General features: G+C 39.4%; 5 protein-coding genes across 5 annotated transcripts; 3 read left to right on the forward strand and 2 right to left on the reverse strand.

Moving 5' to 3' along the window:
* Positions 1-2,388: 2,388 nt before the first annotated feature.
* Positions 2,389-5,876, reverse strand: BDB00DRAFT_889835 (uncharacterized protein; the record flags this gene model as incomplete). The annotated part of the gene is made up of 14 exons (XM_053128464.1): positions 5,762-5,876; positions 5,626-5,690; positions 5,341-5,534; positions 5,129-5,248; positions 4,977-5,015; positions 4,780-4,867; positions 4,577-4,647; positions 4,180-4,311; positions 4,028-4,096; positions 3,570-3,632; positions 2,799-2,899; positions 2,626-2,699; positions 2,440-2,526; positions 2,389-2,393 (listed from the first exon to the last, which is right to left on the reverse strand). Exons 1-14 carry the CDS (start codon positions 5,869-5,871, stop codon positions 2,389-2,391), a joined length of 1,218 nt encoding a protein of 405 aa, XP_052983162.1. The 5' UTR covers positions 5,872-5,876.
* Positions 5,877-7,991: 2,115 nt separating this feature from the next.
* Positions 7,992-8,870, forward strand: BDB00DRAFT_936736 (P-loop containing nucleoside triphosphate hydrolase protein). Its single transcript, XM_053129233.1, has 3 exons — positions 7,992-8,098; positions 8,157-8,294; positions 8,397-8,870. The coding sequence occupies exons 1-3, from the start codon at positions 8,019-8,021 to the stop codon at positions 8,848-8,850; spliced, it is 672 nt and encodes a 223-aa protein (XP_052983163.1). The 5' UTR covers positions 7,992-8,018; the 3' UTR covers positions 8,851-8,870.
* A 376-nt stretch (positions 8,871-9,246) lies between these two features.
* On the reverse strand, positions 9,247-11,657 carry BDB00DRAFT_926457 (ClpP/crotonase-like domain-containing protein; the record flags this gene model as incomplete). Its single annotated transcript, XM_053128844.1, has 10 exons — positions 9,247-9,536; positions 10,036-10,250; positions 10,338-10,365; positions 10,426-10,530; positions 10,634-10,762; positions 10,892-10,976; positions 11,068-11,193; positions 11,356-11,409; positions 11,500-11,514; positions 11,646-11,657. The coding sequence occupies 10 exons, from the start codon at positions 11,655-11,657 to the stop codon at positions 9,247-9,249; spliced, it is 1,059 nt and encodes a 352-aa protein (XP_052983164.1).
* Positions 11,658-11,884: 227 nt separating this feature from the next.
* Positions 11,885-13,080, forward strand: BDB00DRAFT_889863 (meiotic nuclear division protein 1; the record flags this gene model as incomplete). Its single annotated transcript, XM_053128465.1, has 6 exons — positions 11,885-11,947; positions 12,021-12,191; positions 12,324-12,398; positions 12,506-12,620; positions 12,726-12,770; positions 12,854-13,080. Coding segments are annotated over 6 exons (576 nt in total), but the record flags the coding sequence as incomplete, so codon positions are not given.
* On the forward strand, positions 12,988-15,787 carry BDB00DRAFT_807739 (beta-lactamase superfamily domain-containing protein). Its single transcript, XM_053122354.1, has 8 exons — positions 12,988-13,394; positions 13,627-13,740; positions 13,900-14,066; positions 14,165-14,346; positions 14,423-14,514; positions 14,635-14,712; positions 14,836-14,927; positions 14,997-15,787. Exons 1-8 carry the CDS (start codon positions 13,176-13,178, stop codon positions 15,418-15,420), a joined length of 1,368 nt encoding a protein of 455 aa, XP_052983166.1. The 5' UTR covers positions 12,988-13,175; the 3' UTR covers positions 15,421-15,787.
* Positions 15,788-16,785: the final 998 nt, after the last annotated feature.

Raw genomic sequence — 16,785 nt, forward strand, 5'->3', positions numbered from 1 at the left:
AAAACACTTGATATGTTGGATGGACTTCAGTGCTGGTTTTTTTTTTTTATTTTTGACGAAAAGGGAGGATCTTGAAACATATGGCAATGAATATTGTACTGTGAATTGGCGTTGAATACCGTCATGAATGGAAACTGTCAAAATAGAGACGACATACACTTTGGTAAGCGTGTCTTGTTTGTTCACGAACGGAAAGTCTATGTTTGCTGCTTCAACCTGCTGTAAAAATAATGCTACAACATCCTGTATATGTGCGGTTCCCCCTGTGGAAACAAGTGTTAAGAAGAGGTGATACTCTCCGAAAATTGATTTTCTTTATCTAGAAAATAAAAGCATCCACGGGTGATGATGATATGATACCATTGATTCATAGAGTCCCTCAGAAGTGTGTACTTGTTGAACAATCAACCGAGCAGACTAACTACTACATACGCAGTAAATAGCAGGATATAGTATTTTCTGATCTTCCGGGTCAAGAAAGTTCTCGTATCATTTGCTTTGCCATAGCCAGTGCTGCAAAAATCAGTTTAAATTTGCAAAAGTTGCGTAATCGATAGCTTCTCGACCAAACCGGGATTTCCTCCCAAGTTTGTTTCTTTCATCTCCATGCTCTTTTCCACCCCCGTTGTTTATTTATTTTTGCTGAATTCTGCTACATAACTTTCTCTATCTTCGTCGCGCGCCATGGTAGGTAAGGTACAGGTAGATGATACTGTACTAATGTCCTTTAATGTCTCAACTCTTTAGTAACCAAGACGATGTCAAATGATGGAAAATCTTAAACAAATACTGTACTAATATGTTTTAAACCCTTTGGATATGTCGAAAGGTATCCTGTCAACAGACATATGCCCTTCCCTCTTTTGTACTAACCGTTGCTGAACCGGTCGATACAATCCAAAGATGAAGTAGTGCGTTATATACTAATAATTCTGATCAGGCTGATCTACTCAAAGTTGACGCGCTGTAACCAATAGCATACTGATGCATCCGTTCTCGGATGTTTTCCCAAAGACCCTCATTATGCAACATTGCGTGAAATCAGTCAATCTTTCAAAATTCGTTCGTCTTTTGATATTTGGCACTAGCATGTGCTCTAATTTCTAGGGATCAGGTGGTGCCATCCGCTTCTTAGATAAGGTCGTTGATATGGAAGTTATACAAAACTGGGTCAAGGAACATAAATGACTTGGTATGTACTACTCACGAAATTCAAGCAAGTAATGCCGTGGCAACATTCGTAGTATGCAGACCCAGCTACGTGGTTTTCGATCTCCCCCGTTAAAACGTCGAATGGTACATATATACTGTATCATACGGGGATTTTAACCGTAAGAGTGCAGTTTGACAGTTTCTTTGGATCAATTACTAAGACATACACAGGTATTTCTGTTTTTCGTAGGATACTTCAGCAACAGTAAAGTAGTAGAAGCATGGTGGTAAAGTTTACCATTCTTGGTCAATGCGGGTACCATAGATCTGTACTATAGGATGTACATGCAACTGTTTTTTCAAAAGGTAACAAGTAATATTTACAAAAGAGGTATCTTTACTAAGCTACATTCAGGCCAGCTTTGTATCATCTTTTTGATTGGTCTCGACAGCCCTTCCTTTTCAATGGCAAATTTGAAACGTCTCAGTAAATCTTGGAAGAAAATGTGTTTTCGGCTAAGGATCCTTACGAAAGCAAAGTACAGTAAGACCCTTAGAATTGCATGATCCAGATGTTTTGTTGTATTTTGAAACGTTTGCTTGTGGGCATGCGATATAATTTCTGTATATATATATAAGATGGGTTGAATTCCATGATCCGGGGAAACGTGATAAATCATTCATAGCACTGGAAAAAACAAAACTTACCAAACAAGACATTTCCAGATATCTTTTTACGAGTACCATGTCGGTCCAGTGCTCGACAATAAGCGCCTACTTTTGCTGCTCCAAGCAAATAAGATTCGTACACATTTCGGTATACGGTATCTTCAGAATTGAAATTAAAGTTGAGAAAGATCTTTTGTTGCTTGGTCTTGATGGACCTATGCGATAAGATGTTGTCATTAGAAACTCACACTAAACAAAAAGCATTATACTATAGCAGAGACAAACACAAGAGCGATCTCCACTTACTGAACAAATTTATGCTTAATGTCATTATGATAATGAGTAAACCTCAAAGTCATCAAGTCTCGAATATCTAAGCAGTTGTTTCAACATTAGTACTTTTTCCTGATCCTTCTTTATCTGTTATCGCGACGTTGTCTCTGATGTCCTTCTTACTGCTTTTATTGAACCTTGAATAGTCAGAGCTGATATCTAGTGTCTTTGTGTTTATTTGCAACCCACACCATGGTAATTCTGACATTTTGATTATTCAGTGTTAGTATGTACCTACCCTACCACACAAGTTTATAAATACTACAGCAAAAATGAATAACTCACCAGTTTCAGTCCATAGTTGGACAGAGTCAACATTGGCAGTGGTGACAGATTTAGCAGCAGAAAATGTTGTTCCATATCGGTCGGCACCTAGTATAAGAATAAAAGAGACAGAAAAACGATAAGGATACAAGAAAACCTTGGTATATCTTGGTTTATATATACAAGTGAGTAAGTAAAAATATTGACCTGTATATATGAATTTGCAGAACTTTTCAATGGTGTCTTTGTTAGGAGTTACCAACAGAAAATCGTCAACATATCTAAGTAAGATCTATTCAATGATTTAATGAGTGCGTGTTTGCAAAAGTTAGCACTTGTTCAACGAGACCCGTACATTTTAAAGGAGTAATGAGACTTACTGCTTGTGGATCCTCTTTAATAAAGGGTAAACATTGATTTTCCATGTGGATATAGAAATGGTCGGAAAGTATCGTAGATAAACATGATCCTTGAGGTACGCCTATTTTTTGGCGATATACAGCATCTCCTATCTTATGTTGCCGAGAATCATGTATGCCACGAGGAGTGTTAGGGCAATTTGATTTTCTTGGACACGAATAATATGCAATGAAGAATGAGCAAGGCCTCGCAAAAAAAAAATATGTGCATTACCTTTACCACATTATATTTTATATGATTTTCTATAAGTTCGAGTAGTGCTTCACCGTCTTGAACACTATAGTTTGCCTAGGTATAGATTAAATGGACAAAAAACAAATAATCCATCAAGTATTAGATGTTCTGCAAACAAAAAGATATCTTAAAAAACGTTTTACACAAATGAGATCTTTACTCCTTCTATCCAAAGAGATTGACTAAATCGTTCGGCTAGCTTTATAATATCGTCTTTTGATGATGATTGAAGATCTAGTTTTAGAAAATAAAAACACAGGTTTAGCTAGTGTATCGACTTTGACAACAACATGGCCACCCGTTTTTTTTTACATCAATTATCCCACAAGTAATAAGAAACGCAACCTGATGTTCCAGCACTTATTTCTTGCTTCCAGTGCAGTTGACCCGATCGACTATAGGTTTTCAAATAAGGCTTGATGGTATAGCACTATATGAACAAATTTAGCCAAGTAGAATAGAACCGTTTTAAAGAGAACTCTGGCACAGATACGTACCTCCTTTAACTTTTCCTTCAATATCTCAAGTAGTAAGCCTTGATCGATGGAATCAAAGCAGTTCTTGATATCAGTTTTGACAAAGTGAAAGCGATCACTGCTGTGGATAATATGTTTGTCGTTCAGTTATTTAGCGGTATATACAGCAGTAACGGATGAGACACTGCGTGCAATAGATTGAAATAACTTGATATCAAATCACAAATATGTATAAACATTTATACCTTGAGCTTTTTTGAAACACCCTCTTTTTGTATTTTGAGAGTCTTGAGTATAATTGAGCGAGATTGCTGACTGACTTGCCTACATCGGCATGCTGGCTTTGATTTTTTTCTAGTACCAAAACTTGCGCCGCTTTTTCTAACTTGATCTTGTCACCTTTGTTTATACGTGACTACACGAGAAAAGTATCCGGTCAGAACACATAGTTCACAACTAATAAGAAAGTTTCTTTTTACCATGTTGGTAATGGGACGCATACTAGCACCCTTTGGTACGATTCGGAGTGACGCTACTGTTTCTGGAGTCTAGCAAAAGAATTTTATAGTTTAGCAATTATAAAGAATTTGTACTATTCAATTTTAAGTCTAGACACTAAACCATTACTTACGTATGCAACTCTTTCATATCGTTTCTCCACAAGTCCATCAACCAATGATTGCGTTTTTTGTTTCCATATATCAGCGTGAAAAAATGACATGCGGTTGTTGACGGTACTGGATTCTGTCACATAAAAGTAAGACTGCGTATATTGTAAGAAACATAGACATAGAGACAAAGGTAGAACACATTTGTCATTACCCGAATGAGTACGAATACATAGTCGTTATAGAACCATGACATGGCTTGGTATAGTAACTCCTTCCGTTTATTCCGTTCGTCCGCATGAAGCCTAGCTTTTGGATTCCACGGCGGAGCCAGCCACGCACAATCGGTTAGCTATAGAATTTATTCCCCAAGGATTAATACATGGATACGTTGATTAAAAGAAGCTTTTAAGTCATTACATTAAATTCTCGTAACGCATCCTTAAGATCTAATGTTTCTCGTTTTCGAAGATTCATGGCTTGTCTGATGACTAAGGTAGTATCATATATATATATATATATATATATATATATTGTATCGGACCCCGTGAGTATATGATGAGTTGAAAAGTATGTTCTTCTACTTTAATTGGAAAAGGATGTATTGCTAGCAATATACATACCTTTCAGTACCAGAAGAAGATTGCGTTCAGATCCCCAAAACTCGATAGGAAACACCCGTTTAACTTGCTTGACAGCGAATTGGTATATCTAAATTTATGGCATGTACATGTAAAGCACCATCCAATTATTTTTAGTTCCTCTTGGTCCATTTCTTCGTTCCGCAATTAAATAACGTTTAAGGAAGCAACATACTTACTGCATTGGGAGAAGTCGTCATTTTATCCATAGGACCGTCCTACAAGAAAAAAAGGGAACCGTATCAATGATACAACGTACAAATACTATTCTCGGACCTAAAGCTGTAAGCGTTTCATCACTTGAGCCTTGTCGTCTCGTACGAAACATTACTTTAGGACGTGCACAAGTATGTGCTAGCGCTGACATAGGTTTGGATCGTGCGTTTTTCTGTATAATTTGCTCCACAATATTATTAACTGTATCGAGCCGTTTTGGGAACTTTCTGGATCTCTACACGATATATACATATATTGAGCATTTATATACATTCTAGTGCTATCAGATTTCGAAAGTAGCGTAGCAACAATTGGATCATTATTTACTTTTGAAAACTCATTGGGAAACATGATTTTTAACTGCTCCAAGGAGTTCTCTTTCATCATTGTTCGAGGCCGTCCATCAAAACGCTTATTATACATCATTCTACCCGGTATAATGCTGTACGTATTCATGTCTATTTTCACATCAGAGCGCACTGTAGAAGGAACGCAATCCACAACCACGTTTATCCGCGGGCCTGATAATGAGTATATCAGTATAATGTCCTTTGATTATTATTTTCTTTGCGGAAAATAAAAAAGTCTAACCTGATAGTTGGTAAAAATTACCGTTGTCGATCCGTGCGAGCATAATGGTATCCTTCAACAAACGGCGCATGACTTTTTCGCCAACACTTATAAAAGAACGGATAAAAAAACCTTCAGCACGAAAGAAAAAAGTAAGAAAACTAAGCAGAGACTTTACCAGCATAGCATGGCATCCCAAGCGGGAGACAATAGTTCTTGCGTCGTCGTATTTGTATGATTAACTTGTATAATTCGCTCGTCATTTTCGTCCTTGTTCATACTCTGCATACAATTCAAAGTTAACAGACAAATTATGCTCTTTCTCGAGGGAGCTCTCATAACGATCTGCTATTGCAATCCAATAGAATCCAACATGCTCACAAAGTATACTCCTGCCGTCAACATATGATCGTTGCCTTTACCAACGACGAGAATTTCGCGTCTGACATTATCGAGGATCTATATATAGTAAAAAAAGCGCGTCAAAAAAGAAACTGGCGATACAAAAGACAAAGAAACAAGGTTTGAGATTTTTTCCAACCTCGGACATGGATCGTGAAAAAGATATGGCGCATCGTGATGATTTCGTGTCAATTTCCACGTAATTGCTATTTGTTAGTGGCGTTGCAATTACGATCCGACTAAGAATTTGTTGTTTGATCAGGACACGGTCGACATGCTTCCCGGTTCCAGCAGAGTCGCTTAAATTAACACCGTACGCCGTTATGAGATGCTCTTGAATTGATTTCACGTTGTTAAATAATTGATTGAAAAGAGGAGGGAAGTTGGCTGCGCTGGCAGTGGCGTTGGTCATTTCACAACTCAACGAACGTTTGGGGGTAAAGATGAACCAACAAACTGTCTTTTTGCTCCTCCCCCCTCACCCCACCTTTTGCAACTGACTATATGATTCCGCTATGCCTGGTGCCACATTGATGACAATATTCACTTATGGAAATACCACTATGACTAGGAATAACAATCAATATGAGCATCAATGAAAGGACCTGGCTCCATCGCACATAATTACATAATCTGATCGCTATTTACTTCCAAAAAACACAATATGATTGCAACAAAACATCGTGGTATCGGCAGTTTGGGAGTCACTACTTAATAATGAGATAATCGGGACTAGGCGTACATGCACCGTTTTGTTGATGTGCGTCGCCTGATCGGATGAAACTATCAAGGAAGAAATTGCTTTGCAGGATGTTGTGCGACCTCACGGGCAACAAAGATTCGTTTGACGTTGAAAGGGGGAATGTTATTTTTGAAGCAACAGTGAGCAAGTATTTAACAAACAAAAGCGCATTTACTGTCATACGTCCGGGTATGCATGACCATACCTTTCTTCTAGCGTTGAAAAGTGCAAATTGGGGGGTACTTCTTTTCTCTTTTTTTTCATACTTTACCCATTACCTCTTGTGCGCATCTTATAATGGCACCTTTAGAAGTAATAGGCGCAGCTTATAGTCGATCTGGAACAGATAGCTTACGTACTGCTCTTGATATACTTGGGTACGCAGTTATACCGTAGGAATAGACTCTAATTACTAATAAGAATCTCGGAATACGTGCCACTAGAGCGGTTGTTGGCGTTAAAGCTTGAAGATGGCGTTGATCGGCACACGATTTGCGCTTTCCTCGGAAAACCGGTTCCTGCTGTTCCGTATTCACGAAATTAACTCGACCAAAGAGTTCAACGACAAGATACCGGATTTTCTTAAACAGTTCCAAGAAAATAATCAGTAGCTACTATGGATGCTGCTGAAAGCATATAAAATTCTGGCGTTTGATCATGACATGGTTTAGATTCTTTGCCGTTTTGAACAGAATCTTTCAGGTTGATGCCAGATTTGTTAATGAGATAATCATGAAATGATGTGTGTTATGAGGAGGGGATATGGTTGCCAACAACTTTTTTTGATTTGGGAAACACTACTACCATGAGGGTATATTTCATTACCTACCCAAGCAACTATGATTCGCGCAACAGCTGCTATGTATGCATGCCTAAATATATCACAATGATGATAATTTCTGTATTGATAGCACTTGAACAGCGATATCAGTAAATATATTAGTATCACTTAAGGACCTCACTCCATCGCAATATAGTACAAACGTCGCTTCACCATACCCCTATAAGGACATTGTGCTTTCATGACAACTAGAAATGATCTCGACAGTATTGCACCATTTGTTGATGAAGTACTCGAATAAATGTTACAATACTGTATGTAAAATCAAATAAAACAGTGATTGGCAGATGCAATGCAAACTAATGTACGCACATGCATTTACTGCAGCCATAACGTTCAGCCCCCTTAGAAAAAGGTGCAATCTTCTATATAAAAGAGCACAAATTGTGTGGCGATTATTTTTCTCTACTTTTTACTTTACCCGTTAACTCTTGTGTGCACCTTTATATAATGGCACCATTAGAAGTGATAGGTGCAGCTTATAGTCGATCTGGAACAGATAGCTTACGCGCTGCTCTTGATATACTTGGGTACGTAATTAGGACACAAGGAATAACCTTTTTTTGCTGACATTATATACTGTTACAGTTACCGCACCCTTCACGCCAAAGTCATGTTAATGGAAAAAGTTGGAAGGCCTGAACTTTTTGAAGACGCATATGACCATCCTGACAAGCCCGTGGACTGGAATTACCTTTTCGATGGCTTTGATGCAGCCGTAGAATTGTAAAGTATAGTATGATAATAGCCTTAGGATATGATTATGAGTTAGGTAATTAGGGTCTTACAGGGCGATTAACCCGTGTTTTATCTCATTATTTTTTTTAGCCCAGCGATCTGCTTTGTCCGACCTCTTTTAGAAGCATACCCAAACGCCAAGGTCATTCTTATTGAGCGAGATGCGGACAGCTGGTATGAGTCTGTCAAGAACAATGTCATCAAGATGCTTGAAGTTGCGGAGGCGCGAGAACTTTCAGAGCATGGTACACATCTAATACGCGCATTTGAAAAATTATGGCTCGATGGTGTACTCCTCGATCCAAAGTTGCGGGCAGATGCAGAGGAAGTGAAATCAAGATACAAAGCGCATAATGCGTGGGTCAAGGAGCATGTGCCACAGGAACGGTTGCTAGCATTGAAGCTTGAAGAAGGCATTAACTGGGATAAGATGTGTGCGTTCCTCGGAAAGCCCGTCCCCGCAGAACCGTATCCACGAATCAATTCTAGCAAGGAATTCAACGAGGAAATACCGAACTTTGCTGAGAGACTAGAAGATTTGTGATCACATTGTTATCCTGGTATAAAAAAAGCATGTAAACTTTCATTTAAGACACTGATAGCGGTTATTTTTGAAGACATACATGTGTTTAAGCACATATCATGAGTTATAAAAAATTGCCCTTTTTATCGAGAAGCACCTATTATCACTTATTTCCATTCAGAAAAAAGGTTCATGAATGTACTAAGAACGAATATGTATGATATGAGAAGTGGCGTGGTTTGCCGCCGCGATGCGCGACTACATATCCCACGAGAGCCACGGCCTGCAATAAGAAGCATTTCTACTCCTACATAGAAATCATGTCTTACACTATGAGAATTGATAATAAGATCGAGGAAGCACCTAAAAATGACCATGGGTAATCATATGAATAACACGTTGTTAGAAAGCAAACAATTAGAATAAACTATCCACTTTAGCTTTAACGCCGTGCTTGCCAGTGTATTTGTCTATGAGATGTTTAACGGTACGTTCACGATCACCGCCAAACGTATTCGCCACGTGAAGGATTTCAGAGCATTTTGGCAACATGAAGCGTGTGTGTAGGTATTCCATGTACGTTCCTCCTTGGTCTATTAAAGGCACCAAGGGTGTGTCGATGGGTGCATCAAAATACTTGCGTTTCATTTCACTAGCATCCACTTGTTCCAAAGTTGGTGGATGCCACTTTGGTTTTGTTCGAGTCACTAGCGTTGATCGTGTTCCTTCTGTAAATTCTCACTCAGCCTGTTAAGATATTTTTTTACTGTGTTTAGTATAAAGAGAAAACTAGTAGTAAGAGAAATCTTTACGTCGTATGTGCTCTTATTATTTTTTCTCGGATATATCTTTAAAGAGAAAAGGTTTGATAATCAATACTTTACCAGGGTTCTGTGGGCCAACTGATACTCTAATTTCATGCAATCCAACAAAGAGAGGCGGGATCCGCTATGTAACAGCTGTAACGATCGTTTCAGTGATGTTGGAGACATGCACTTCAGTTGATCCAACGTTTCTTTGGCCCAATTCACTGCTGTCGTTTCATTCTTAAGAAAGCAATGATTTCTTCCACAGTATTGTGTTGGAAAGATCTACAGTTTTACAAAATCATTGAATAATGAGTGCTATGCTACAATTTTCTTTTCGCCCAGCCAAAGCATCATGATAGATTATGCAAATTGTAGCGTTGGTGTGTGTGCTAACTACCATACCGATTGACAGCTTCGTAAATACCACCACCTAAAGAAAATGCAGGTGCCTTCTCTTCTTTGTCTATATCTTCCGCTGAGAATTTTTCGATCACTGCATTGATATCATCCTTGTCCAACGTATTTTCTTTTTGTACCGCAAGGTCGTCAAGGGTAGCTTCCAACGCGTTTATCCTTTTTGCTGGGACATAATGTGTCGCAATGCCGGAATAACTATGAAACTTACAAATATATCGTCTTTACCGTCAGTACCTGCCTTGTAAATGAAATTCAAAAGAAAAAGAAAGAAAGAAGGCTTACAATATATCCGGCCCTTGCAAACGCTGAGCTGTCAATGCAAGTTAGTGTCCCACATATCCATCCAATCGAGGCATCCAGAAGCTTGCACTGGCATCGTTAAAGTGACCAATGATGTTCTCCGGCATGGAATAGACCGAGTTTTCTGTAGCAATACGGAACGGAGCATTCATTGCTAAGCGCACAGCAGCGCCCACTGCATACATACACACACACACACAGATATTAGACACGCAATCGGTTAGTCATCTTTAAGTTTCTCATGTTTAGTTCTATTCATCAATTTTTTTTACACCTACTCGTGATACCACCCATAAGGGCTATATATGGCTTCTTTAAGCTGCCTATCAAATGTTGCAATTGACAGTGCCTATAGAAAATATGGGCTGCCTCATGGTGACGACCAGCTTCTTCCAGATCTAACAAAGCTGGAATGATGATTACACGTTAATAATTCTTCCTCATGATATTTTGAACAGTTCTGTATTCCTTCCCACCCTTGAGCCACCACTGGAACTATCATATATTCAAAACGGAAGCATAAATTATAGAATTACCTTTGATATCACCACCTGCACGAAATGCTTTGTTACCATTGCCTTTGACAAAAATAACCTTGCTGCTTTCCAACTTTTCCCACGCCTATATGCATTTTGCAGCAGAGGCGGGGATGTTCATATCCTTATTAGTTCATATGTTGTCAGGCTCAAAAAGACATGAAGAAGGTACGTACCAGTAACTTTTCAATCATAATTTCGCACATTTCGGTGTTAAAAGCATTTAGCTTTTTGGGACGATTAAGTAGGATCTCACAGACACCACTTGGATGTTCATGAGTCAGTGCTGCTGCAGCAGTTGCCTATATATTAGGTGCAGATAACGAGATGTTAATGGGTATAAATAGACATATGCATGATTAGTCATCAATAAATAGATAGCATCTTTGCTGGATGATGCTGGGGTTGTCGTTGACGATGATTATGTGGTGACGAGACAAAACCGTGTTAGAGAAAGCGTATACCTCATGTTGAAATTGTTGAGGCGATGTAGAACGTTCTTGAGCTGAATTGGTGTGCTATGTAGATGATACAGCATTAATATAAACTTGCAACACCACTGTTGCTTTTAAACCATCTTTCCAAGGGCAAACAAGTTAAGAGTATACCTTGTCAACAGTCTTCTATATGACTAGTCCATCATTATGAAAAAAGAGCAAGGGTGTACTTGTTGTAGGTAGCGAGCCAGTAACAGTAAAAACACTCTTGTGTGTGTTGGTTGTTGGAAAAACCCGCACGCTGTAAGGTAAATTACATTACCTGTCATTTTTTATCCTGGCATTATTTTTGTTTGTCGCCTTTTTCCATTCCACCACAGCCCGCAAAAAAGACGCGCACCCGCTTTTAACTCTCATAGATAAACAAACGTCATGGTAAGGCACTCACTCATTTTGGAGTAGATCAATGCTGGTTAAATAATTGGGAGACTTGTAGATTTTTTTTAAAAAGAAAAACTAATCTCCCTCACAATCATTAAAAAAAAAAAAGAGCAAGTCAAAGAAAGGTTTATCACTTGAAGAAAAGCGCAAACGACTTGAAGACAGTTTTCATGAATCGGTAATGATTACAGCTGTTGATACATATTTCTTAATGATGAAAAAGAAGGCTTAACATATCGGCAATCTACAAGGGCGAGTTTTATCAGTTGAAGGAAATTGAAAAGATGGGACAAAAGAAAGGCGTCGTATTGCAGTCAGTCAAAGAAGTGCTTCAAGGTCTGGTAGATGATGGACTAGTGACTACTGATAAGATTGGCACGTCAAACTACTTTTGGTCGTTCCCATCCACTGCTGCCAATGCGGTAAGAACCATAAAGCAGCAGTCCTCCCGACCTTTTTTTTATTTAAACTTTCCATGAGCGTGTCACTGATGGCTATTTAAACTTGACTACATTATATAGAAACGTCGACAATTACAGGACCTACAGGAAAAGGTGCAAAACGAACGTGACAAAAAGGAGCAATTACAAAAGGCCATTGAAGAAGCCCGATCCGGTCGTGAACCAACGGTAAAAAAGAAACATGAACTCCGCTCTCTTTCTCTCTCTGTGTGTGTGGGGTTTTGATTGAACTCGCATATTTTTTTTTTGGGGTGTTGCCCTTTAATTTTAAATAGCCCGAACGCGACGAAATTCTCCAGAAATATCATGAAGCACTCCGTTTAAAGGACAAGTTGCAAGACGAATTGAAGCAATATGTCGATAATGATCCTGAAACATACCGAGCCAAAGGTTAGTAGTGTAGTATGTGTTATGTGGCGTTTTTGAACTTGCCCCCCTCCCCTCCCCCTGAACTCTGTGTGTTGGTGTTGATGACGATGATGTGTTTCACAACAGAAAAAGCAGCTGTCATTGCCAAAGAAGCCGCAAACCGATGGACAGGTGAGAGTATATTCCACATATAGGAAATGTATTAAAAGTGGTTGGATATATAACTGATGCATATCAATTGACGATTGATTTAGAAAACATCTGGACGATAGAAGGTTACTGCGTCAACAAGCTTAATGCAAATCGTCAGGAAATCGAACAGATGTTTGGCATAGACAGTGAGCTGGATACGTTTCCTTAGGTGGCCCCATCGTTTGTGTTGCATTGCATGTGAACTGTCCGATATATCTCTTTTTTTTTAATACATATCCCACCGTAATAGTGTAACTCCTGCTCCTCCTCCTCCTCCTCCTTTCTCTTTCCGTTTTTTTCTTCTTTTTTTCAATCTGCTACCAATACCCGTATAACTGTATATATCAATAACACACCACTACCACAAAGGAAAAACCTATACGAATGGCTTCTAATAAGCGTTTATCATTTGCAAACTTCCCCATTCCATTCGACCATCCCTACACACTACCGAGTCTGATCGCCGCGGTGGCCGCTTCATCGTTCGCGTATTACTATCTACAAAGCACGCATACTGCCGAGCTCATTGAAGCCGTTCGAGTTCGAGATATTAATAAACGACGCCAACTGAAACGACCCGAGCAACGGTTTGCGAGTCTCAAAGTAAAGCTCTTTCTCCTTTTTTTTTTCCTATCTGTGCCTTTTTTCCAAGACTTCAATCCTACCTCTGTCCGTCCGTCCGTCTGTCTGTCTCTTCGATAGAGAGAGAGAGAGAGACAACAACAAATAGAGGAGGAAGGAAAGGAACTTTGACATTTGACACATTCACCGTTCCCTCCACTTTGACTCGTCCGCAAAACTGACAACCTTTTTTATTTAACTTTCCTTCAAAAAGGTTGAACGACGCTATGTGAATCCATTTGGTCAATGGCGGGAAGTTCCTTGGTGGGAAACGGCACTATTTTGGTTATGTCGTTACAAGGGCAACGGGTTACCAAAGACAGAAGAGGTAACCATGGTGATTTTTATTCTTTTTTTTTTGTTGCGCGTGTTTCATGCTTCGTTCGTTCGTTCGTTCGAGAGAGAGAGAGAGAGAGAGAGAGACACGTATCACATATACCACCTTTCTGACCTCCCCCACCCACCCCCTCTTCAATGCAAATAACAGGAATTGAACAAGACAATGCCTGTTGTCAAGCCATCACTGGATGTGATTTTTGCCAAATCGGATAAAAGTAGTAGTGGATTAACCGCATCTTGGGTCCAGTTGGCCGAGGAGAACAAAGACGTATCACGGTCAGCATCATCGCCGTCGGTGGCATTTACATGGCTAGGGTAATATTTCTGATATGGAACGGTATATATGTTTGATTGTGAGGAGGGTGTGTTTTCTTTTCACATACACTAAAGAAACCCACACATCAAATGATTAGACAATCGACGTGTTTGATCCGAGTAGACAATATCACCATATTAACCGACCCTGTGTTCTCCAAATGCTCAATTAACGATTACCTCGGTCCGAAACGTCTAAGGCCTATACCTTGTTCCATTGATGAAATTGCTTCCCATTTGGATATGGTGTTGGTTTCCCATGACCATTTTGATCATTTAGGTAAGCAAGCACAAACACACACACACACACTCAGACACGAGCTATTCTGAAACACTTTCTTATTTTTTGTGATTAGACGAAAGCGTAGTACACAAGCTTGGGAATTCAGTAACATGGTATATACCCTTAGGACTTCGGGACTGGTTCGTCAAACGAGGTGTAGAGAATGTAAGTGGAAAAGAGGGGGATCAGGTTGACGATCTCAAAGTAAAGTGGGAGGAAATGAACAAAGGAAAAACAGAGAGAGAGACACACACAACTAACGCGTTTGAGATCTACTATGATTAGGTGATTGAATTAGACTGGTGGCAAGAGATCCATCATGCTGAAAATCTTGATACAAAAATTGCGTGTGTTCCAGCCATGGTAAGAGAGGGTTTCTTGAACGCATCATTGGATTTGTAAAACATATTTAAAAGTGTCTGCTGTCGTGTGGGGTGAATGGATACATATATAATAATACTCGCTATCCATGTACATTTTGTTTAGCACTGGAGCGGATCACGTACACCGTTCGACAAAAACTCGACATTATGGTGCAGTTTTGTTGTAAAAACGAAATCCAATAGCATATTCTTCTGGTAAACAGAGTTCTATAAGCGACCAAGACAGAGAGAGAGAGAGACACACAGACTAACAAGGATTGGCAGTGGTGACACAGGCTACTGTCCCGAGTTATTCAAAGCCATTGGTGAACAGTATGCGCCATTTACACTCGCAGCTATCCCAATCGGAAGTTTCAAGCCCGAAATACTTATGCAGCATTTGCACATGGGCCCTACCGACGCTGTCAAAGTGCATCACGACATTGGTTGTCCTAAATTGTCGGTGGGCATTCACTGGGGTACCTTTATGATGTCCGACGAACATTATCTCGAACCTGCGCGACAGCTTAAAGAAGCGTGGGACGATATTGATATTCAACGAACAGGTGGTAAACTCATCCGTGCTGCTGCTGCTGATGGAGAACAAGAATCCTCATCTTTTTGCTCTACTACTGCTACTGTGGGTGCTGTTGTTTCTGAAACTCGCTTCATCACTACATTTATTGGAGAAACTGTCTGCTTGAATTAGGAGCAGATGAGTGCTAAAATGCTAGATCAACTTACTACCTGTTACTACTACTACTACTACTATTACTACTGCTACTGCTACTGCTAATGCTAAATATATATACACACACACACACACATATCCGATACATATGTATAAGCATAGACGGCATGCATAAACACACCACACCCTGTTTTTTATACGCAATTGCAGACACGATTTACATATCATTATGCCAATTACGACACACACACATACGCAAACACTTATCAACATATTTCTACTTATACATAACCTTGACACACGCATCCCTTTGTTTTTCTTTTGTAATATATCCATTCTTTTCTCTCGTACCCCTAAATAAACTATTATTCTAATGAGACATTCACATGGAGGCTTCTTTTATTACGATATACAAAATGGCAACTTGGCCATTTTACTGTTTTTTATGATGACCTATTGATTTTTCATGTACTCTGATGAGAACAAAAGTTTCACTTTCTCAACTGATTGGGCGAGCTTGTTATCTGCAGCCATGCTGCCTGTTTGCCTTCTGGATCCTCAAAAACACTCTGGAAACTCACACCAATTACATTATTATTTCGGACCATACAATACCGTACGCCTCCTTTGTCGTATATTATAACATGTAAGCTCTGATTTTTATAAATAAGCTCTCTACCATCATTTAGCTCGTTAGTTCTTCCTTCTTTGAAATTAAAAGAACGTCTCTTGTATCACTTTTTCACTCTGACTATACGATACATTACCTCTTTACATATAATCAGCGCCATATCACTAGTACATTGAGCAATTGAGAATAAACAGAAGCCAGCCTTTGTATACTCAATGCTCTATGTATTCTCGTAGTTAGTCAACACTTTTTTTCTCTCTTGATTCAACTATCTGAGTTGACCGAATCGTAACCTGTCAAACAGCATGAATCAATTCCAACACAGACAAAGGTGACACACTGCTATCGAGGAACACACTGATCAAGACTTTACACTCGAAAGACACTTATCTCGACATCTCTATTCCACCTTCCCCATCTTCAAGAAGGCTTAAATAGCCATTGTCCATCAATTTATTCAAAGCGGAAGTCTAGACAGCATCTCAAACAGTATAAATATAAGCTAGTATTGCATGCCTCACGATCATGAGCGATGCTTTCCCCAGAAACTTACCCCGCTCAACTTTTACACTTGACAACTGGCCAGAACTGCTCGATTGGATTTCAAATGAGGGTAAATAGACGTACCAATATCGTCGAGAGTGGGTTGTATTTTCCTACATCCAAAGTGCTATGGATAGGACGGGTGTGAACCATTTCGTCCAGCGTCGCGTCCAGTAAGCTCAGTTAATGTCTCGGTCATTGTCCCTGTG

The sequence above is a fragment of the Zychaea mexicana genome (assembly GCF_025766255.1).
Source record: "Zychaea mexicana strain RSA 1403 chromosome Unknown BDB00scaffold_12, whole genome shotgun sequence".
NCBI classification, from domain to species: Eukaryota; Fungi; Mucoromycota; class Mucoromycetes; order Mucorales; family Lichtheimiaceae; genus Zychaea; species Zychaea mexicana.

Excerpts from the sequence above, each read along its gene's own strand:
- BDB00DRAFT_936736 (XM_053129233.1), top strand. The coding sequence starts at position 8,019 with ATGGCACCATTAGAAGTGATAGGTGCAGCTTATAGTCGATCTGGAACA. Across the intron at positions 8,099-8,156 it reads GCTGCTCTTGATATACTTGG|TTACCGCACCCTTCACGCCA; the intron begins GTACGTAATTAG and ends ATACTGTTACAG. Across the intron at positions 8,295-8,396 it reads TTTGATGCAGCCGTAGAATT|CCCAGCGATCTGCTTTGTCC; the intron begins GTAAAGTATAGT and ends TATTTTTTTTAG.
- BDB00DRAFT_807739 (XM_053122354.1), top strand. The coding sequence starts at position 13,176 with ATGGCTTCTAATAAGCGTTTATCATTTGCAAACTTCCCCATTCCATTC. Across the intron at positions 13,395-13,626 it reads AACGGTTTGCGAGTCTCAAA|GTTGAACGACGCTATGTGAA; the intron begins GTAAAGCTCTTT and ends TCCTTCAAAAAG. Across the intron at positions 14,713-14,835 it reads TTGCGTGTGTTCCAGCCATG|CACTGGAGCGGATCACGTAC; the intron begins GTAAGAGAGGGT and ends CATTTTGTTTAG.